The sequence below is a fragment of the Toxotes jaculatrix genome, chromosome 8 (genome assembly GCF_017976425.1).
Source record: "Toxotes jaculatrix isolate fToxJac2 chromosome 8, fToxJac2.pri, whole genome shotgun sequence".
NCBI lineage: Eukaryota > Metazoa > Chordata > Actinopteri > Toxotidae > Toxotes > Toxotes jaculatrix.
Window position 1 is genome coordinate 4,320,388 of NC_054401.1, and position 20,987 is coordinate 4,341,374.

The 20,987-nt window shown below is 42.7% G+C and overlaps 1 protein-coding gene across 2 annotated transcripts in view; it reads left to right on the forward strand.

Moving 5' to 3' along the window:
- LOC121185943 (raftlin-like) overlaps nucleotides 1-20,987 on the forward strand; it is an 87,275-nt gene that overhangs the window by 46,364 nt on the left and 19,924 nt on the right. Inside the window, exons 5-7 of one of the 2 annotated variants that reach the window (XM_041044481.1) lie at nucleotides 3,483-3,969; nucleotides 11,174-11,377; nucleotides 19,055-19,173. In XM_041044481.1, coding sequence (XP_040900415.1) covers nucleotides 3,483-3,969; nucleotides 11,174-11,377; nucleotides 19,055-19,173 — 810 coding nt within the window. The remainder of the gene's footprint in view (nucleotides 1-3,482; nucleotides 3,970-11,173; nucleotides 11,378-19,054; nucleotides 19,174-20,987) is intronic. The other variant, XM_041044482.1, reaches the window with a different exon arrangement.

Sequence of the window (20,987 nt, forward strand, 5' to 3'; positions counted from 1 at the left end):
GGATCCTTGATTGCAGTGAAAGTAGTAATGTGGCAGCGTTAAAATATTCTACTTGAGGAACAGAGTGTTTACTGATGCATTAATGTTATATTTTAATATAGCTGTTCTAGATATTCTATTTAGGTATAATGTATGTCATGCATCATACTTTACAAGTTTATTATAGGTTTTGCACTTAACATATTGACAGAATAACTTGCAGCAGCTAAGTAAATGTAGTTGAGTATACTATACTTCCTCTTCTGTTGTTGTGAAGAGGAAGTATAAAGTTGCACAGAATGAAAGAGATGTAAGAGTACCTGGAAACTGTACTTAAGCACACTACTTGAACAAATGTTTTCCAACTCTGAGTCGGACCAAGCTAGATTACTGATGTAATTGTGAAGTTTTAACATTACTGTCTTTATGCTTAGTTTTTGTTTTCAGTCCCGTAATCGCAAAATCTCCTTCAAATCCATAACAGCTCTTAAAACCTGTCTCACAGACGTCACAGTATGAAAGAGTGTAGTGTTTAAAATCCAGTGTGTCCATTTGCAGTGCTTCCATAGACCTGAATGTATGTATGTAATATACTAAAAGCAATATTTCTCTATTGGGTCAAGGCCAATGTTAATTAGCAAACCAAATACCTTAGCATTTCTGTATTTTCCATGGGGGAGATGAAAGCAGGAGCCAGAGATGTGAAATCACATTCCCTGATCTGATAATGAACTGGCTCTGCATAGCGTGTCACTGTTATGAATGCACTGCTGTAGAAAGCCTGATTGAAACGGCACTTCAGATGAAATATATGAACACACCTTCCTCTCTTGTGCGCTGGTCGTGCCGCATCATCATGATTCGACCCTCCTGCCTGATCTGTATATTACCGACCGTTGTGTCGGTCTTTGAAGCCTGGCTCCTGAACCTTTCTGTACATTTTGCCCTTCGATTAGTCATGCAACCGCAGTCCTGTAGGACCTCATTACTGTTGGTTATCATTTTAATCTACTGAGCTGCCACAGGCCTGCTCGAGGAGGAGGAGGAGGAGGCCATGCTAGAAATCTATTAAAAAGAAAGTGGACATGGATGAGTGGTGGAGGAGTGAGCAGAGAAGTCCATTCCCTTCAGCCCCTCTCTCGGTTTCTGTTTTTCTCTCTCTTCGTCTCCTTTTTCTCTCTCATTTTCTTTTCTTTATCTTCCCCACTGTCTCAATCTCTGTCGTTATCCCTCTGTCTCTCTTTCTGTCATCTCTTCCCTCCGTCTCTCTGCCTTGCTTAATCTCTCTCTCCGGGGTTTTCATCTTGACCTTCAGACACCTTCTCCTGGTGCCACTTTAATAACTTACGGGGGGAAATAGGAAATGTGGTCTCAAGTCAAAATTGAAATGGGTTTTTCACCGCAGGCTGTTGATATTCTGGTGGCAGAATAAGAGAGGCAGCTTCAAGAATATTTTTCATCAAGTTTGTGCTCTGCATCATTTCGGTTAATGAAGAGAAATGATGCGATGCAAAGTTTACTTCTTGACCTCGAAACCTCATTTTCTTGACCCCAGGTGGTTCCCTCTGAACCAGAGCAACTCTTGTGTTCATTTAATTCAGAAGAATGCTAAATTTTAATTTTATCCTCCATTTATTTTTTTCATCCCCAGTTGTGTAGATGGAACGTGGCTCTCAAGGAACTGCAACTAAGATTCATCCTCATATCCCTTAACATCTAGTTTCCGGATAAGCTCTCATAGCGCTGCACTCACTGGTTCTCAAGAAAAATGACCCGAACAGTTGAGCAACGAATGAAAAAAAAGGGAACTTGAAAGAAAGTTGAAAGTTCAAACCCTGCTCACTTTCTCACCTTTCAAAAACAGAAGATCCTCACGTTTAGGAATCTATAACCAGCTAATGTTGGAAATATTTGCTCAATAAATGACTTCCCTGATGGAACAGTTTAAAATTTCTGCCCCTTATTTTTCTGTTTTCATCTAATTAATTAATCAACTAATTATTTTGGCAATGGACCTTTGTATTTCTCCAACTCATCTGAGAAAGAAATTTAGTCATCTGTGATCATTTTTCAAAAAAGGAGCTACAGTGGGATATGCATGGACATATTTGATTATTTACTCTCAGTTTTTTCTCTCATATACACTCATATTTGTTGTTTGAGCAATCTTGACATTTGTCGTGATGCAAGATGTTTGGAAAAATAAATCAAATCTGAACAGTTCTACTTTGCCATACAAGGGGTTTAATAAAATGGTAATAATGATAATAATAATAATGGTACTAAAAATAAATTCAATCATTACAGCCCGCTATTTGAATCTTCTGTGCTATCAACTGCACCAACATTAGACAGTCAAAGCCATTCATCTCTCTCTCTCTCTCTGTCTCTGACTGCCTGCATTACCATTAAATGAGATACAACAGTTGCTTTCTTTTATCTCTGCAATTCCATTTCAACATATTGGTATGAGGAATATGATGTGGAAGCACCCAGAGAGCGTTCACTGATATTAAACAATATGGCTGGAAACAATGTGACTGTTTTCCAATTTAATTTCATAGTGAATAACCTGCAATTTGATTTGATTTTTATTCTCTTCCCTCACTGTGGCTCGAGATAGAGACGGGCGCCGCCTTTGCTTTATGGGGGAGGAGGTGAGGGGGGGGTGATGGAGAATGGCATCATTAACATTCTCTGACAGTTAACGTTTCAATCTCGCTCTGTGGCAGAATCCCAATATTGACATAAAATGCCACATGACAATAAGACAGAGGGGGAAAAAAAATAGTGCTGGAGTGCTGGATTTGGGATGCAGCCTGGGCCTGAGTAAGGTTGTGGCCGCTCCAATCTAATCGACAGATGTGTGATTGGAGAAGCTGCTGGGGAGGAACGGAAAGAAACAGAGAAAGAACTAAGATCCAACAGATGCAGAGGACTCAGCAAGTCCATTTTAAGACAGCTGATGTTAAATTAATTCTGAAAGTTTGGTTTCAGTTTGAGATCTCATGGGAAATACCGGTTACGTACTTGTTGTGGATGTTCTGCTTCACAGGTTCTTATTTTGCATTCTGAATTTGCATTTCTGGCATTTTCCTGATTCTCTAAACTCTAACTAATGAGAGCAACAGCAGCTCCGCATCCAAGATATCCAACAGGATATGCAATCAAATCTAGGGAGGCAACTAATAATTATTTTTAACATTGATTAGTCTGCCCATCACAATCATTTAGTGGACTAATCGTTTCGTTTCAGCACAAGCCGATGTCTTCAGTGTTTGTTTGGTCCAAGCAAAAATCCCCAAACCCCAAAGATTCACTATTCCCACATTTAAGAAGCTGGAAGCAGAGAATGTTTGGCACTTTTGCTTAAAAATATGATTTTCTGTCAATTTTCTGACTAATTGTTTTAGCTCTAATCAAATCAGAGAATGCAGAGTAGTATTTGTCATTATCATTCTAACTTTTAAGTTTTCATTTTTTATTGTTCTTGATCCCAACAGCAGATCCAGGATGCGGCTGACCAGGGGGTGAAGTTTGTGGGATTTGTCCAGGAACCTTATGGGGCCCCATGCACCACGATCAGAGAACCAGACACCCCTTCCCTTTCCCTGCACTCCAGCCCAAGCTCATTGCTCGGTTCTCTGGGAAGCTGCAGCCCATCGAACCCCTCAAGCCCCAAAAACCAAGCAGAGCCTGGAGCCGGAGCTGGTACAGTGGGCAAAGAGGGGAGTGAGGAAGCCTCACGTGAGGCTGGGGAAGGAGTACTGAGTGTGGAGAAGAGTCAAAGTGAGAACACTGGGAACCATTCAGGGAGCGGGTTGGAAGGCACTCAGGACGAGGTCTCGCCTGCCACGTCTCCAATATCAGAGTTAGACCTGGAGCACAGTGAGGAGCTGACGGAGGAGAACTCGCCGTGTCACAATAACAACAAAGACAGCGGCACAGAGACAAAGGACAGGCCGAGATACCGACAGCGGAGAGGTGACGGTGAGTGGTGTCCATGGTTACCATCGGAAACTCAAACTAAGATGAAAATGACGTGACGTTAAACATTTCATGTTATGACAAGATCCACACACCATTTCCTCCTTCAAACATGAGTTATAAAACTATAGTTATCATCTTACAACGTGACATTTTACAGTTAATACCAATATGTTTCTGTACAAAGGGTCAGTTCACCCAAATTATATAAAACATGTACACCTGGATGTCTCATGCTGATAGTTTACCTGTCTCTGCGCCACCCGGTGCAACAGAGGAGCAACATGTCTTTCCAGACACTGTGCCACCACTCCTATCAGTTTTCATGGGGAATATATCTTCTGTAGACCCAATGACAAGGATGGATTTTTGAACACTTCACATCCGCTGTATTGTGTTGGAGGCAAAAATCTCTCAAAATATCTCAAAACCTGTTTTTTTGTTGTTGTTTTTTTTCTGTAAAGTGGTTGAAAACTGCACTAATTGGCCCAGTGGGCGGGCTTTAATTAAAGGTCAAAATTTCAGACTTTAACACAACAATGACAACAAACAAATGACAAGACTCTTAAGTCCAAATGACACAAGACCTGCGACTGGTACACAAATCCAGCTACCCCTACAAATTATACAGAACGGCCTAATGAGGAATGATAATTAAGATAATTAAAGGTCAAAGCTTCAAACTGTGAAAGGCTGTAGCTGCTGCACCACTCAGTGCTCCGTGCTGATGAAACTCAGGCCAGTTCCTGCATCATTTATAGACACTGGATTAACGTTGTCTTTGCATGTATTAGTTTCAAACAAGTCAGCTAAAAACGTACTCTTTTTGTGCTGCATATTTGTACACATTCACACCTGTTAGCGCCCTCATCAAACCATGATCAGATCAGCTGCTGGTCTCAGAGCAGCGAACACAGCCGGGGGGGGTGAAATCATGCAGTCAAGGGCATCCTGAAAACTGAAGCTTCTTGGGTCACATAATCACAGAGATTCAAACAGCTTCTAATCTATGGCCAATATCTGTCTACATATCTGTGTGACTTTGTTTGCCGGTTCCATTTGAAGCCATACCTTTTGGCTGTTTAACTAGGGAACAGCGTGGTGCCGTAGATCCTTCTTGAAACACTTGGCATCTGCGGAGGTGTCATTTCCTGCTATTGCCTCAATGTTACACAACAATGTGCTGCCTTGGGATATAATCCTCTCTATCCGTTACACAAAAAGAATCATATTATAGCTGCGGTGCATACAAATTCGCACTCACACTTAGTTGATGAAGCGGGGAGTCTGTGAAATTCACCACAACAGTTTTGTCGGGTTTTTTCGTGGCTCGCCTGCCGTCTTCCCAGAGAGCGAGCCATACGTAGCTACACCTCTATGAGTTATTCATGATAGCCCTCTTTTCTCTGGGAATGGTGTCGAAATTAGCACAGACATTTATAGTTTCAGCTTTATTTGAGCATTTTGGATTAACAGATGGAGACACCCACCACTGTCACCCCCCCCCCCCTCCTACAGTCTCTCGTCCTCTCACAGAACCTATTTGTGATATGTTTCGGTGCAATGTGCAAACTGTGCATTAGACACTCGTCCCAGTGGGAGTGTTAACGTCTGTGTGTTTGTGTGCATATACTGTATGTACAGTGTACAATGCGATTAGGATCAAAGCACCTAATATTAGGTGTTGCATAATAAATACACCCTTTGGTGTGTGTGCTTTGCGCTTTTGTTTGCGTGTGCCTTTGTGGATGTGTGTGTGCGGTAACACACACTTGGCATCACCGCAGACCGCAGCCCACTGGTCCATCTGGGCCTCCCCACAGTGCATTTTGCAGTGAGATAATCCCCAACTGCCTCGTCCTCTACCTCCCTCAGCTTCACAGCTCTCTCTCAACCCCCACCTTCATCCCCCCCCCCCCCCCCCCCCGAATCTCTTCGACAATGCCAGCAGCGCCAGAGTAGCAGCCAGCCGGGGTGGTAAGGGAGTCTGCCAAGCTCCCATGTCCCTCTCTACTAATGCCCAGTCTGCCGAGGAGGCCCAAGAGCCTCGGCTACTGCTGGCTTGTCCACGTTAATCCTCAGATCTCGAGGTGAACGCCGTGCAAATGCTGGCAGTGGAGCTGGTGAAAGTCTGCAGCTTACTAGTTGACAGAGGAACACCATCCCTGAAACCGGAGCTCTGGATAGAAACTGAGCCCTTAAGGTTGGAGACCGAGACGCTTGGATGGTTTATGGGAAAGGGAATCTGGTGGCACAGCAAATGAAAAGTGTAGCATGGTTGTGACAGCTGCACGAGCATGTCTGGATAAGACAAGTCTGTCTCATAAAAGTTACTTTGAGATGCAGCTAATTTGCATCAACAAAGACATTTTGTAGGAAATGACATACCGACTGGATTCTTTTTATGAACATACAGAGGAAACACTACTGAAATAACTCAGGCATGATTAACATTTGTATGGTTGTGTTTAGATTATGTTCAGTGCTTACTTGAAACACTAAGATCGGATGCATTCCACCCAGTCTTTCCTCTTCCCAACGACTTCTTTGAACTGCGAGAATGTCACCTTTCCTGCATTTGAAAATATGTTATTACTAATCAGTACTATATGAGTGTATCTTCTAGGAAACCGAATTGGGGGTGGACATTGTGCAGGGGATGTTGTGAAACTGAAGTGAAAACGCACAAGAAGCTCAATTTAAAAAAAAAAAAAAAAAACCTGAACAAAGTGGATACTGATGCACAACCAGCAAACAAGTGCTTTAATCGCCTGAGGTATCTGCTCTGTTGTCATGATATATGTCATGATGACTACAAACACACACAAATCTGAATCAAGGCGCTTCAGGGAGTCTTCAGCTGTTTGGTTTAATCCTTGAGATCAGTGTTATCTCTGCTCTGATGCAATCGTTGTCCAGCTTCTGCGATTATAGAAACAGACGTCGAAATGATGACATGTCGTGCTGGAAAGCCACACCGCTAAGATCACACCAGGTTTACTGCCGCCGGCCTCGTCATTTGGACGGCAAAGCTGCTATCAGATAAGCCTCTGGAGCAACATGCTTTCAACATCCTAACGACACTCATGCGCTCGTTTTCTTGTTAGCCTGCCAGTGACATCAAGAGTCAGGTTAGCTGCACAGACTTTATTCTGAAAGGCTCAGCGGCCGTCTGTTGATCTAATGATTTCATGTGATTAGGTTCAAAGGACTTAGGCATGTGCACTTCGATGTGCGTGTGTCCAAGTACAGTTGTAAATATTAAATTACTGGGACACTGAGTAAGATTTTACTTCCCTAGGCACAGAAATGACCATGATAATACTCTGAAACATTAATTAAGATATTGATCAGCACCAATTACTTTGCCATAAGATGACATTTATGGCTTTTGTATCTTGCTCTTGCTGTAAAGCCAAAAAGTGAACAGCACTGCAGTAATATTGCCACATTTTATTGGTAAAATGTCACCTCTCCGCCAGATCCTGGCGGAGAGGAGTTAATATGTTTATTTAAAATGTAAATGGCTTGTGCCATTTACAGGCCGCTCTAGCACAAGAGGACATGGAGAGTGCTGAACCTGAGCAAGAGACTTGTTTTAGAGGTTAATGTTGGTTAGTAACGGAGTTTATTAAATATTTGTTATTGTTTAGCCTTATGTTCTTTCTAAAAAATAAAGTATCTGTTCCTCTGCAGTTTTTCTCATGGGAACTATCTCAAGCTTGTCATGGTGATAGTGATATGGTGACAGTAAGTCCAAACTCACACAGAGAGGAAATGATTTATCACACCACTGAATTATATCTTGTTTTTTTTTTTTTCATATCATTTTATGAAATCTGATCCTTGTATAAATTAATACTATTAATTCTACAAAAGCAAAGACTTATGCACAGGCACCTTTCAGCTGACTGGCATGGTGGACAACAAGTCAGCGTGCTGACCATCACTGACTCCCATTTGAAATTTAAAAAAAAAAGGCTTTGTGTGCAGCCTGGACTTCAGATCAGCTGATCTGATGTTTGCATTGAAACTTGCAGCTGAAAAAATGAACCATGCTGTATGTTCGCTGCAGCAGCACCGCTCACCAATCACAGCCCACCCCGAAACAAAACATGTTGTTTTGAAGTTCAAGAGAAATTCAGCGGTGCTTTGAATGTTTTTACTTGCGCTTTGAAGGGCATTTCAGGTGCAAATTGTCTGCACATAGATTTCTATCAAATTTATTTCTGATATACCGGAGAATGCTGAGTGATAGCATGGCTCCAGTTTGACTTTTTATTGTTTTACAGCCCAGTGTGGTGGACATCAGCTGGACAGATTTTTCATGCCTAAACTTCACAGTTTCTGTAGTCTTCTTATCTTATCTCATATTTTGTATATTTTCCCTCCTTGCTGTGCCGTGGTGAAGCTGCCTTTAGGCAAGGCACTTAATCCTCTGTGGCTTCTGTGCAGTATATCACCAGCGAACAGTGCACTGCTGGAGAGATGTTTACAGACAAATAAAGGTTAGAAAATGAGCTACCTACCCTCTGCCTGAATTACAGTCGCCTTGGTGCCATAATCACAGCATAATTAGACTGTAATGAAATATAATGCATTGAAAATTCTCAGCTATTACACAGAAAACAACGAATATTGTGAGGAAGATCGAAGCTTGGCAGCATGATTCTTGCTAGTGGCTGTTATTTTATGTCAAGCTGTTATAAATCTGACCACTGTCTATAAAAGCCCCATCAGAAGAACTGGAATAATCTGTGTCGAACACGGTTTAGTGCTGTTACTGATCTAATTACACTGTGATTATAGAAATTTAGAGCTGCGACCCAAAGCTTTTCTGCATTTCTAAATCCGTTAGTATACATGACACAATTTATTTTAAGCAGTCTTCATCATATCCTGAAGCTCACTGAGACAGAGAAAGGAATCATGGGACAAACTCTAGTGATACATCATCTCAGGCTTGTGCACATAAACTGTAAACCAGATAATATGATACAAAGAGCTACGAAATCATTCACAGTGAGGAAATGTGTTGTTTTGGCAAGTCACAGGCATGTTGAATGGGAAGTCATTTTGTTGTCATGTGTTGTCCAAGATTTGTTTACCATATTGTCTTCGTTGTTACATGGGTAACATAGGGAGGATGAGAGCAGGGTGTGTGAATATTCTGCTGTGAGTCGACTTTTCTCAAGAGTGACAAATGACAAGATTTAGGGAATTTGGTGGCCAGCTGTCACATCAGTCAGACGAGCCAGACAAGAAATGGCTATAAATGATTCATTCTTCCTGGGTGTCTGCCGGACGGATGGACGGATGGAGGAACCAAAGCGCCTGATCCATGACTCCCCCGCTGCCACCACCAGCTCCACTACCCCACGTCAAAGTGCGTGCGTGCGTGTGTGTGTGTGTGGGTGGACGGGCGGGTGGCAGTGCCGCACATTCTGCTCATCCATCTGGTTCACTTGGGGAATGACAGTTCGACATTTGCATTCGAAAGAAAGGGGAAAATGTTACCAGGCCCGATTTGAATTGCTTTCTGCCCGACGTGAACCTCGCTCACATCTCACGTTTTTTTTTTTTTTTTCATAGCTAAGCAGAGTAAATATTTCACTCACTCACATCACAACAAATAAAACTTTCCACTTTGATTTAATATGATGTGAGCGAAGAAAAGTGACATACGTACTCTGGGCAAATTTCCAAGCCTGTTTCTCTCTCCTGAGGCCCACTGCATTATGTATATTTCTGCTTGATGTAAACAACAGTTACCTGGAGACCTTTTAATGCATTATTCAAGGTTATACTATTAATTCACGTGGTTACAGTGAAATGGTCCCTTTTAAGTTCTGCATCAGCAGTTACATCACTTCTGCAAAACATTAAAAGGAACGTGCAGACGACTTGTAGCGTGAATGTGATCAAATTGCTTTTGATTCATTTCACGTTTGTTGTTGAAAAAGAACCAGCTGGAAAAAAAAAAGCAGCATCCTTGGAAAAAGATTTTCAGCACATTTGTGAGTTCAGCTCGGGGCAACACGAATCTCATCTTGTATTACTTTTTCATTTCTCGTCTAGTTTGCACCTGCCAGGTGAGAACTTTTGTTCGCGATATGATAATGATGCTGAAGGTTTCATTATAATATCTTGCATACAAATGTGTCCTGCCTGCACAGGCCTACAGGACACCAGAAATTAATATAAAACACATGCAGAATGCAGAACATACATCTTCAATTGCTTCTATGAAATGGAATTAAAAATCCAGAATACCATTCTTATACACATCATGCCCACTGCAAAAATAATACATTGAAGTTGTTACATAAATATACACACACTGTCTTGAGTTAGCTAATGAAAACATCAGAATTAAACCACAAATCCAGACAACTGACAAGTCAGGGCCAAATTTGTTGGAAGGTCTCAGCTGCCTTTTTGCATTTTTGCTTTAAGTATGTCCAATTTAAGTATGCTAATTTCTGTGTCAACGCTGCCCTATTTTTCTAACACCAATTTCTTGAGCTCAGCTGTTCTAAGTGTTTCCAAGGACCCATGCAAACCACCCTCTTTACCGCTTTTTTTTTCACATTACCCATCTTTATATGGAGAAATGTCATCTCTTACAGTAGCTCAGTTTTTCACAGGACAAGAAAACCAAACTGGTTGGAAATCGAGACAGCACACAAATTGTTATTTGCTGTTGATGGCCGATGACCACAGACATGGTGGCCAGCTTTTCTTGGCCAAGACGCATGTCGACTGTCCACACATTGGCTGAGTTTCCCTGGTTGCTTATCTCATAGAAAATAAATGTACTTCCAAATAATTATAACAATGCTCGTCACAGTCTGGATGTGTGGTTAGTCTTGAAAAGTCAGAGGAAAATAAGTTCTCCAAAAGTAAGGAGTCCTTAAAGAGTGTTTGCAGTATTTAAGTTGAATCATGTTGCAACTTGATACAGCAGATAGTTCTTTGCATTGCAACAAAAACCCTGCTGTTTCTCAGTTTACCGGGCCATTTCTTCTAACTTCTGGCAGCTGATGACAAGAAAACTGCTCCTGCAGACAGAGAAAAATTACACTTTGGATTGTGGCCAATGAACAGCAGTAGTTCAATAATCGTGCAGTAAAAAGTGGGACTTCCACCAAGGCTACATCTGTACGGTCACATCCCTTACTGAGTCATTCACTGTTTCTGTTCTCAGGGGTGGAACTGCTCGCTTTGTACAACCATCCCCCCGTCCGGGAGGGCCAGGTGAAGTACTACACTGTCAAGGTGCCGCTTCGTGTCCAAAACTGTGATGAGGGCGTCAAAGGCGTGGAGGCCAACTGGCTGGATCACATGACCCAGCATTTCAACAACGGAGCCTCGCTGGTGGATGGATACTTCCACCTGGGCAACGTGAACGGTAAGCCAGCGCAACTCTCTGTTACTACAGAACACAGGTTTCCACAAATGATGTTTTAAGGTTGCATCTCACACACAGCTAAAAAATATTAGAATGAGAGGGTCACAATGTGCAAAAAATACAAATAACACTGTATAGTTTTATTCCCTTAAATATTACAATAGCCTTCACCTTTGTTCTTGCCTTCTTTGTGTCTCCAGAATTGTTCTTTCTGCAGGTACTCCCATAGCTCAGACTGTTACAGTCATTAAAAGTCAAAAAGGTTCCCAAATTGCCTTTTTTTCCTATCACAAAATTACCAGTAAAATTGTCAAAATCAGGCAGATGCGAAATTCACGTCAGCCTTTATAAAATAAAAAGCCTGTGGCAGGTAATGATGCACCTTGCCCTGCGTGGCACAAATTATGCATTAGCTGGCATTCATTTTTCACCAGAAAACAATCAGAACATATTTGAATAGCACTTACGCATGGCTGTGATAATACTTCCTCTGCCGGTGTCAGGAAGTGGAGAAATCCTGCAGGGTTTTTCAGTGCAAACCCACAGTAGATGACTGCAGAAGCTGTGGCCATCAAGCGTTAGAAATTTAAAGCTACATCAAGCATTTATTGTTTGGGTGTTTGTTTGTTTGTTTGTGGTCGACATAGACTTTAACATTGGGTCTTACAACAGCTGCTAACAACATACACAACATACTCATAAAATTAAATTTCAGTTGCTTTGACGTCGGATGAGAGCAACATCCAACCCATGGTGGTATAAGAAACATAACATTATAAAGTGAGCCACAGTGTCTTCACACTCCATGTCCACTGTGGACAGAGACTGTTAGCAACATGTTAGAAGTCTGAATTGCTGGAAGTGTAAAGGAAAACTGAAACCCTGCGTCTTTTACAAATGACGCAGCACAGTGTGCTGTGTGGCTGACATGATGATTCTTCATTTGCTGGGGATGCTTTAGAAGCTGGAGCTCAAGGAACTCTTTGGTATCCTCTTTTAAGCTATTTCCCGTTTGGGTTTTCCTCTCCCATCAGACCCCAGCGGCTCTGTGCTTCACTCTGACGCTGGAGAAATAAGCCAACCAGAGTAAATAAGAGTCATAATTCATTAATGTGGGAAAGCGAACGCCTCAGCAACTCTGAAACACAGATAATTAACCTGATAACAAATTAGTGCCTCCTTGCATATTTTATGTCCTGAGAATGGAGTAATGAAGTGTATTATTATGATTAAATTTTTTTCTGCTTATTAAGGTCCTCTAACATATTTTGCATTTTTCATGCACTGCTAAGATATGCATCTCTTGAACAGTGGAATCATTGGGTAGGACAGAAAGCAGATCAACTGCATTATGAAACTGTCTCACCCCTCACTGACTTAAAGGACTGAATTCAGCACACAGCTTAAGCTCAACCACTTTAGAAAACAGACAACTTTACAGAGGTGAATGCTGTACTTTGTGGATTTTGGTCTCTGGAGAGCGCGCTGGCAGTATGACATCAAAGCGGCATCCCGTTTGTTGTTAGCAGCTAATTACATCAAACAGCCGTGCAGCTCAGGGCTTTAGAATCAGTATCCATTCCTGCCGTCTCCATATTTAGCAGCTTCTTTGAGACGGGTTTCTGAATTCATGATGAGACGCTCGACACAATGCAGGAGACCATCTCAACCCTATAAACATCAAGGACACATTTGACAGCAAAACAACACACTAAAGGACATGGGCTGACAGAGACAGACGCGTGCAGCTGGATGGGAGATGGTGGTGACAGTGACGGCCTTGTTTGGAGATACTGCGTGCTTCAGCTTGTCATGTACTGACAGATACATGTGTGGTCTAATGAGTGTAATTGTGCTGTTTTCCAAAACTGACCTTTTTTTTTTTTTTTAACTCTTACCCTGTTGTACTAATACTGTTTTTACACTATCACATTTAAAAAGTGTTGCTGAGCCTGCCTGCTTTTTTTTAGTGCAGTCTGTCGCTTGGTCAGTCTGTCCACCACTTTGAGAATTAAATATCTCAACAATTGGATGGACTGCAGTAAAATCTGGCGCAGAAACACGGTGCCAAGATCACTTTGGTCGTCCTTCCTCTACTGTAACACAACCGTGGTTTTGAGTGAAAATTCTCCACAACTATTGGATGGATTGTCACGAAATTCAGTGCAAATATTCGTGTTGCCCATATGATATCCCCATTAGCCTCAGGATCTCAGCTGATCCTGGTTTGAACCAGAGACTCTCAGCTCAAAATCCTGCAAACCTGCCCGATTGGAAAGTTTTCAGTAGTTGTAATGCTGTGTAATCTTCAGCAGATTATAAATTCCAATTTGGCATCTTTTAGAATACAGCAGATTTCTCATCAGTCACCTGGTTCCAAATACAGTAAAGATGTATTTCCATGACAGCACTGTTGTGCTGTGAGTCAACAGGAACCACTAAAGGTAAACCACAGACAGGTGATTATCCATTATCACACTATTGTTATGCAGAGACCATAATTTGGTAATTGATTGAAATTAATTATCCATGCAGCTCAGAGTGTTTGAAGCCTATATTTAAGTTGACATAGTTTATAATCAAGTTGAAAGCTCTCAAAGAAATTCATCAGCATGTAACTTTCATACGAAGCGAGTTTCAAGTTTATCCCTCCTTTTACTATTTATTAACCTGATTAACACATTTTTAGAAGTTTTTATTGTAACAAGCATGAAACTGATAAGTTACATACTTGGAAATTTCTTCACACCCAATCTGTGAAACCTTAAGTTTGAAATCTGCGAAACCACAAGAGTCTGTTGTTGTCGTTTATATTGCCTATTGTTGACCTGGAGTTGTTCATGGATTATTTCCCCTTTCGCTTCAGAATCACTGTTGATGTTCCTGCAGTCAGTCGGCAACTCTGGCGTTTTCCTAAACATGCTACCTTTCTATTGTCCCTGACAGTCAGCTGTTTGGCATGGTCCAGAGGGATGCACACTTACACACAAACACACACACACGAAAACACACCGTGTCCCCTCCTTCTAAAGATGAGTTTCCATGGTGAAGCTTTTTTTACATACACATTTGTGTGCGTGTGCGTGTGCGACGGATCACTCAGACTCCGCGAGTCCTGTCTGGTGTGGCAGGACTGTTCACAGTCAGTGGAGACCTCGTCTGAGCCACAGGGTCAGATATTATGGCGATATTGAATTTACAGAGCATAAGCTGCACGGAGGCCCCACTGTCATAAGACACACATTAAAGATTCATACACACTGTGGCACTGCCTGGAAACACACACACGCACACAGGCCTACATATAAAGTATCCATATATATTTACAAAGACACACAAATACACCTATTTATGCACAAATGCATGCACATAACATCCACATAGCTTAATTTTACCTCCCAGCTGGAAGCAGTGTGGGAGGGGGGTTGAGTTTGTTTACCAAAGAATTGACAGTAATGGTGTTGATGGGGAATTTGCTTTTGTTACTTGTATGGCTTAAGCTATCTCCAGAGCCACAATGAGGATTTGTAGCCCGGTTGTGAGACATTGAGCTATTCATACGCATGACAGTCAGCCCCTCACTGGTTTCTAAATTTGGGCAAAGCCAATGGAGGGAGAAAAAAGAGGGAGAGAGTAAGCAAAGACGAGATACAGGGGAATATGAAATTCCTATAAGTTTTTTTTTTTCTTTTTTTACTGAAAAGAAATCAGCAAAGGGAAACGATGTGCAAGCATTTCTCTAAGACAAAGGTTGATGAGAGGTGGAATTAAAGTCAGGGCCATGTGATGCCTGTGCTTGTGTATGTGCACTTATGAGCATAGCTACAGGATGCATGCATGTGTTTCTGGATGTAGGTTTAGCATGAGATGCAGTCACAAGACAGGTTTAGAGTGTGTTCACTAAATGCAGTTAGTTGGTTTTCCTTCCCTCTTCACCGTATTTAGACATGTGAGTGTGTATATTTAGGCGTAAACACATGCACTCAAGTGGTTGAAATGAAACCTCACAAAGCTTGAGTCACTTTGTTTAAAGTAGTAACACAACTGCAGAAAACCCTGTGCACTAGTTTGGCTAAACACACACAAACTTGTTATATAGAGAAACTGATCATAATTACAGGTTTGGCAGTTTGATCCCCAGTTCCCTCTGTTCCTCTTAATATCCCACTGTTTGGACACTGAGTCAGCTACTCTGCTCCCCATGGTCAGGCCAGCACTTTGCGTGGTCGCTCACTGCCATCCATGTGCGTGAATGAGAGGCTGCCATGTGCAGCCCATTAACTATTTACCATGTTTTACACTGACAGGCTTATCTCTGGAAATGCTTTTACCCACACAAGAGACGTGAGTCTCAAAAATGCATTTATCTTGAAATTCTACCCTGTTACAAATGTAAAAACTGATGTGCACAATGCAGCGTGGATGCAGGATAAATCCCCTCCACAGCTGTGAGAAAGAAAATTTTTCATCGTCTATATTTCTGTGTTAATTGATTCCAAAGTGCAATGAATGCATCACTGAACATCTCCTGGTTCACTCTGGCCTGTCGTGGCTGGGCTCGTGTAGTAAAAGAGCATATCAACTTGTAACTTAGTAGAAAATGGAAATTAATGAATGGAAAATGGAAATTAATGAATCTTAATAAAGGTCAAAAACTCATATTTTGGAAACATATATTAATATAGCAGGTGCACCGTTGTTTTCATGATTGCTTACTTGGAGATTTCACCCCTGTATCCTCTGAATTCAGACCAAAGCAAATGGACTGTGCATTTACACATACCCCCCTGGTATCCAGTCACCATGATGCCCATGCTCTGCTCTCTCACAACCAACTGAAGTCTGCCCGGTAACCCACAGGTACTAGTCTGGATCTGCCAGATCTTTGATTCCGCTGGGAAGAGCCACAGTCAGTCCACACAGAGAAGCCCTCCTGTCTTTCTCTCTCTGTTCTTTTCTCTGGATGTCCACTCGTCCTGTTTGAAATATAGATAAGCTGTCAGCAGCAGGTCTCCAGCTCTCTGAGGCAGTTTCTGGCACGCATGTTTAAATCATGTCCGCAGACATGACCTGGGGCAGGGTCACTTTCCAGCTCGGCAGCGGTCAGCTGGACTTGAACACATACGCACTGATCTGTGCCAGCGCAGCGCACTCGTGAGCACAAAAATCCCCATTCTGTGAATGTTTCAAGTGATTCGATTGGACTAAATTCCAGTATAAACTTTAAAGTAATAATCCACAATGTTATTATAATAAATCTAGTTTACTGCTCTTACTTTTTGTGGTGTGTTCCTCTGGAGAGGACTGCAGCTGTAGTCAGGCTGACCGGAGTCCAGTGGTGAACCAGTCACAGCAAAAAAACAAAAAAAAAAACTTCTCAAACCACTGCAGTGGCATGATTCACTTCTCTGCTATTGAGCCATATGTTCAATATGTCCTAAACAAGTGTGACTTTAACAATAAATCAAAACCAAAATATAAGATTAGAAATAATGCCAGTTTTATTTTCTACCAAGAGTCACAGCTCGGAGGTAAAGCTATAAAATTCGTTTTTCTGAAACCAATCTGACTTTGCTGCGATAGGCGATGCACGGTTGCAGACAGTGTCATGAGAGCAACATCTTGTGTACTTTCTCGGCTGTTTGCTCATTCACAACACTGTGTGCCAGGAGTCGATGTACGAAGAGCAGGTTTGCAAACATGTCCATGAATATTAGGAACAAACAGGTTCCAAACTGGCTCAATATGTGCAGCCAAAGACCTTATGTCTACTCTCAAACACCCACACGCCAAAGACTTCTACAAACTGAACGCTTTAATCCTCAGTCTCCGGGTGTCACCGGGCGATCCTCTCGTCTGTCATTTGGGTGCTGATTTCAACTGCTGCCTGTCACCCGGTGTCACGTGCTGTCACCCTGCCACTCCATATGTCTGACACCCCCCATCCATTTGCTTCTGTGTCTTTCAGTCCCAGCGCTGTCACTCCTTGTTTTTTAGTGCGACTGTATTTGCATGCCTCGCCCTCCGACCTTGAGTATGTGAGTCACGGAGGGATGGAGAACAATTTTACTGAGGGCGCACGGTGGTTTTAGCAAGTGTAAACAACTTATTCTCAGTCGGCCCGCTGGCTGCTCGGCTCAGCTCTCAGTCAATAGGCGCAAGATAATGTTTATTCGTGCACGCAACCGGTGCATTCCCCTGACGGACTCAACGCCCCCAGCTACCAACTCCTTCTCTTCCACTTCCCTCGTTTCTCTCTCCTCTGCTGAGCGTCTCTCTGCATTATCACCAGAGACAGGCCTCCCCCTGTAGAGCAACAACACGACTGTGTCAATCTCACCTGACTGATCCCTGTTGCACAGGCAGGGAACCGATTGTGGGCCTCAGCACCTCACACTTTCCAAAAAGACTTCCTCCCAATTATACTGCAAGCGGGGATGGCTGACGAATGAGGTGGTGGAGTGTTGGACTAGGAGGGGAAGGGGGTGATGGAGGAGGCTGAGGAAGAGAAAAGGCAAAGGGGCGGGATGGAGGTGTACAACGACAATGTCTGTATTTGAAGGAGCCAGTGGACGTCTGAGAGATGTCTTCAATTGCTCGCATATGGGTCCTAAATGGGTTTTCAGGGAGAGGGAAATAAAAGAGCCTGTCATCCCTCCACTCTATCTCTCCCTCTATCTTGCACACTCCCCCCTTCTCTTTCTATCTTCCTCTCCATCCCTTTCTCCGCAGGCTCTCCAGCCACCTCTCATCCCCCTATTATTAGGGCCCAGTAATGAAATGTGGAGTGTCTCGTATTGGTGCCTGGGTCCCGGCAAACTGTATTAGTGTGTAAATGCTGTGGGAGTAATGAGAAAGCACTAAGGCCAGTCGGGAAGACTGGACCATGGGGCGTGTATTGTGTCCGTGTGTGTGTGTGTGTCTGCATGTGATGTGCATGTGTATCAAAGGAATAACAAGAGACATCGGGTGGAAAGGGTTCCCAATCCAGCGATTGTTACCCTCCAACAGAAGAGAAGCTTAGAAAATCTATTTGGTCAGCAGCACACAATCTCACTAGTGGCCTGAAGCATCAACGTCAATGTCTCCATGTGACTCACTTAATTCAAGTCTTTTTAAGGTGAATTATGCAGGCTTAGCAAAAGGATTTATGCTTTAATGCCTTATGGACTGACTTCATTAAATCAGCGGCTACATTTTGCCATCGCTAAAAATCTGTCCATCTTTTTTAAAGCACTGGTTCTCAGTCCTGATCCTCGGGACACAGAGTGCTGCTAGTTTTAAATCCTATCAGCTATTGCTTTCACCTTCCTTCCCAGTTGTAATTAGCCTCTGTTTAGCTGTCAAGCGTGGAAACCAGCAGGGCTCTGAGCCCTAAAAAACCACTGATGTAGCACATAATGTGTCCTATCCTTTTTTAACATCCCAGAAGGGGAATACCTGCTCCTTTCTTTTACGCTGTCTCCCTGCATAATGTATAAAGAGCACATTGCTCATACAAATGGCCCACACCACTGGCTATGTAATAAGGGGTTGTGTGTGAATGTGGCTGACTGATATCATTCCATTTCCTCTGTCCTGCAGGGCCTAAAGGAGCAGCAGAGACAAGACAGACACACTCCATCCAGTAAATACTCTTTTCATGGCTGGATTTTTTTTTTTTCTTCCTCTCTGCAGATTTGCTGCCTAAGTCGGTGGAAAGTGTCTTCATCTTCCAGGAGGCAAGCGAGGGCGAGCCGAACGTGGCCGCGCCTACGTACGACGCCATCGTAGTGGAGCAGTGGACCGTCATTGATGTGAGTGGAGACAGTTTTCTTTTCGTCACAGTGTCAGAGGTCATGCTATCAGTTTGGAGTGGCCTAACTTAAGGCAAGGGCTGGGTCATGCTGTGATGATATTATAATATTCTGTCATCATTTTTCAAATATCTGTTGTACATCCAGTGCCAATGCTCATCGCCAGTGTCAGGGTTTTGTTTTTTTTTTTTTTTCTGTAACCATGAAATTTCCCCAACCAGTAAAGTGTTCCACTTGCTTAACTTTAACCATATGAAACCAAAAGCCATAGTTTTGTCTCATGCAATGTGTGACAGAGGAACTAAGTTAACACAGCTGATGTTCAGTGCTGTTACTGTACACGTGATTGAGAACTGGAGCTGTTCTGAAAGCTTGTGGTGGCTTTTTCTTTAACTTGTCACCCATCAGTAATGCTCATATCAATAATGTGACATTCACCAAATGTATTTAATCTACATTGTCCAGCCGTTTATAGAGCACAAATCCACTTTAAGAGTCTGGGTCTTCTTGTATTGAAATGAGCTGTCAGTCAGATATTGGACGTTCCCACCCCCTCTTCTCTCTTCAGCCAACCATTCTCCCACCAACCCTGAAGACAAATCTGGCAAATCTCAATTTACGGGACATGTGTTGCGATTGCTTGTCTTATCAGGAGCAAACAAGCCCTTATCTGCCCACCGATTAGTGTCTCTCCTCAACACAAGACCCAAGTTGGAAATTGATTTCTGTCTAGAGTTTAAGGGTTTGCAGCCATTTCATTGCCTTTCATCTGTATGTATGTGCGTGTCTGTGTGTGTGTGTGTGTGTGTCTCTGCGTGTTTGTGCATGCAGCTGTATGTGCATGTGTTTGTGTCCACTAAGTGCATGCGGATGGGTTGGGTTTTGTGTGTCTGTATGTGTTTGCCGATGCTATCTCAGTAATTGAATTTAGACTTTTTGCAGCCCGTGGCTGTCCAAGTGTGAAAGGAGACTTTTGTCCCCCAAAATGTGGCTCTGTGATTGTCCAGCCCAGCGCTGATGGCCACATGTGCCAATAAAAAAAAAGACTCCTGCAGCCGTCTGGCGGCAGCAGTAGGGCCTCCCCTCCTCTGAGATGAATGGTAATACTGTTACAGCTTAACGGTTTTCAAGGCTTCCTCAGAAACATCAACACCGATCCGACACCCAGTGTTTCATCAGATCCAATCAACTGTTCCACTGGGACTTTATCAAAAAGTGTTTCACCCGAGCGATCTGCGCCATGCCAAATCAGAGTGACAACACACTCCTTCACAAAGGGCTATCAGGGTCTCACGTCATCCCCATTCATTGTGATAACTGCCTAAAATTGATATGCAAAGTATCCTCACAGCTCATTATTGTTTCAGTGCCGGGATAATTACAATGAAAAATAAGGCTGAATATTGATTGCGGGTAGTTTGTTTTTTTTTTTTTTTCCCCTTATTCCTATACGTCATCTTCTTTTCTCCCTAATGTTTTACAGTTTTATTTATCAAAAAGTGTGACAGGTGGTTGGATGTATGAAGCTCACAGAAGAAGAGGAACACAAGCTGTTTCACCGAGGGCATGCAATCATTTACATTGTCGTCAAGTGGGAGTGTATCATCTCAGGGACGGTGTCTCTTCATCACTGAAGGGGGGAAAAAAGAGGGGTTTTAATTGTCTCATTTATAAATGAGTTACAACTAATCAGAAGATTTGCATGTGAAACGTGCCGAGGTTCCAGCAGCATCAGAGCTACAGGTGTTTGCAAAGCAGCGGAGTGGTGATGAGCCGCAGTGATGCAGCAGTTATATCAGCACGTCAGCTTACAG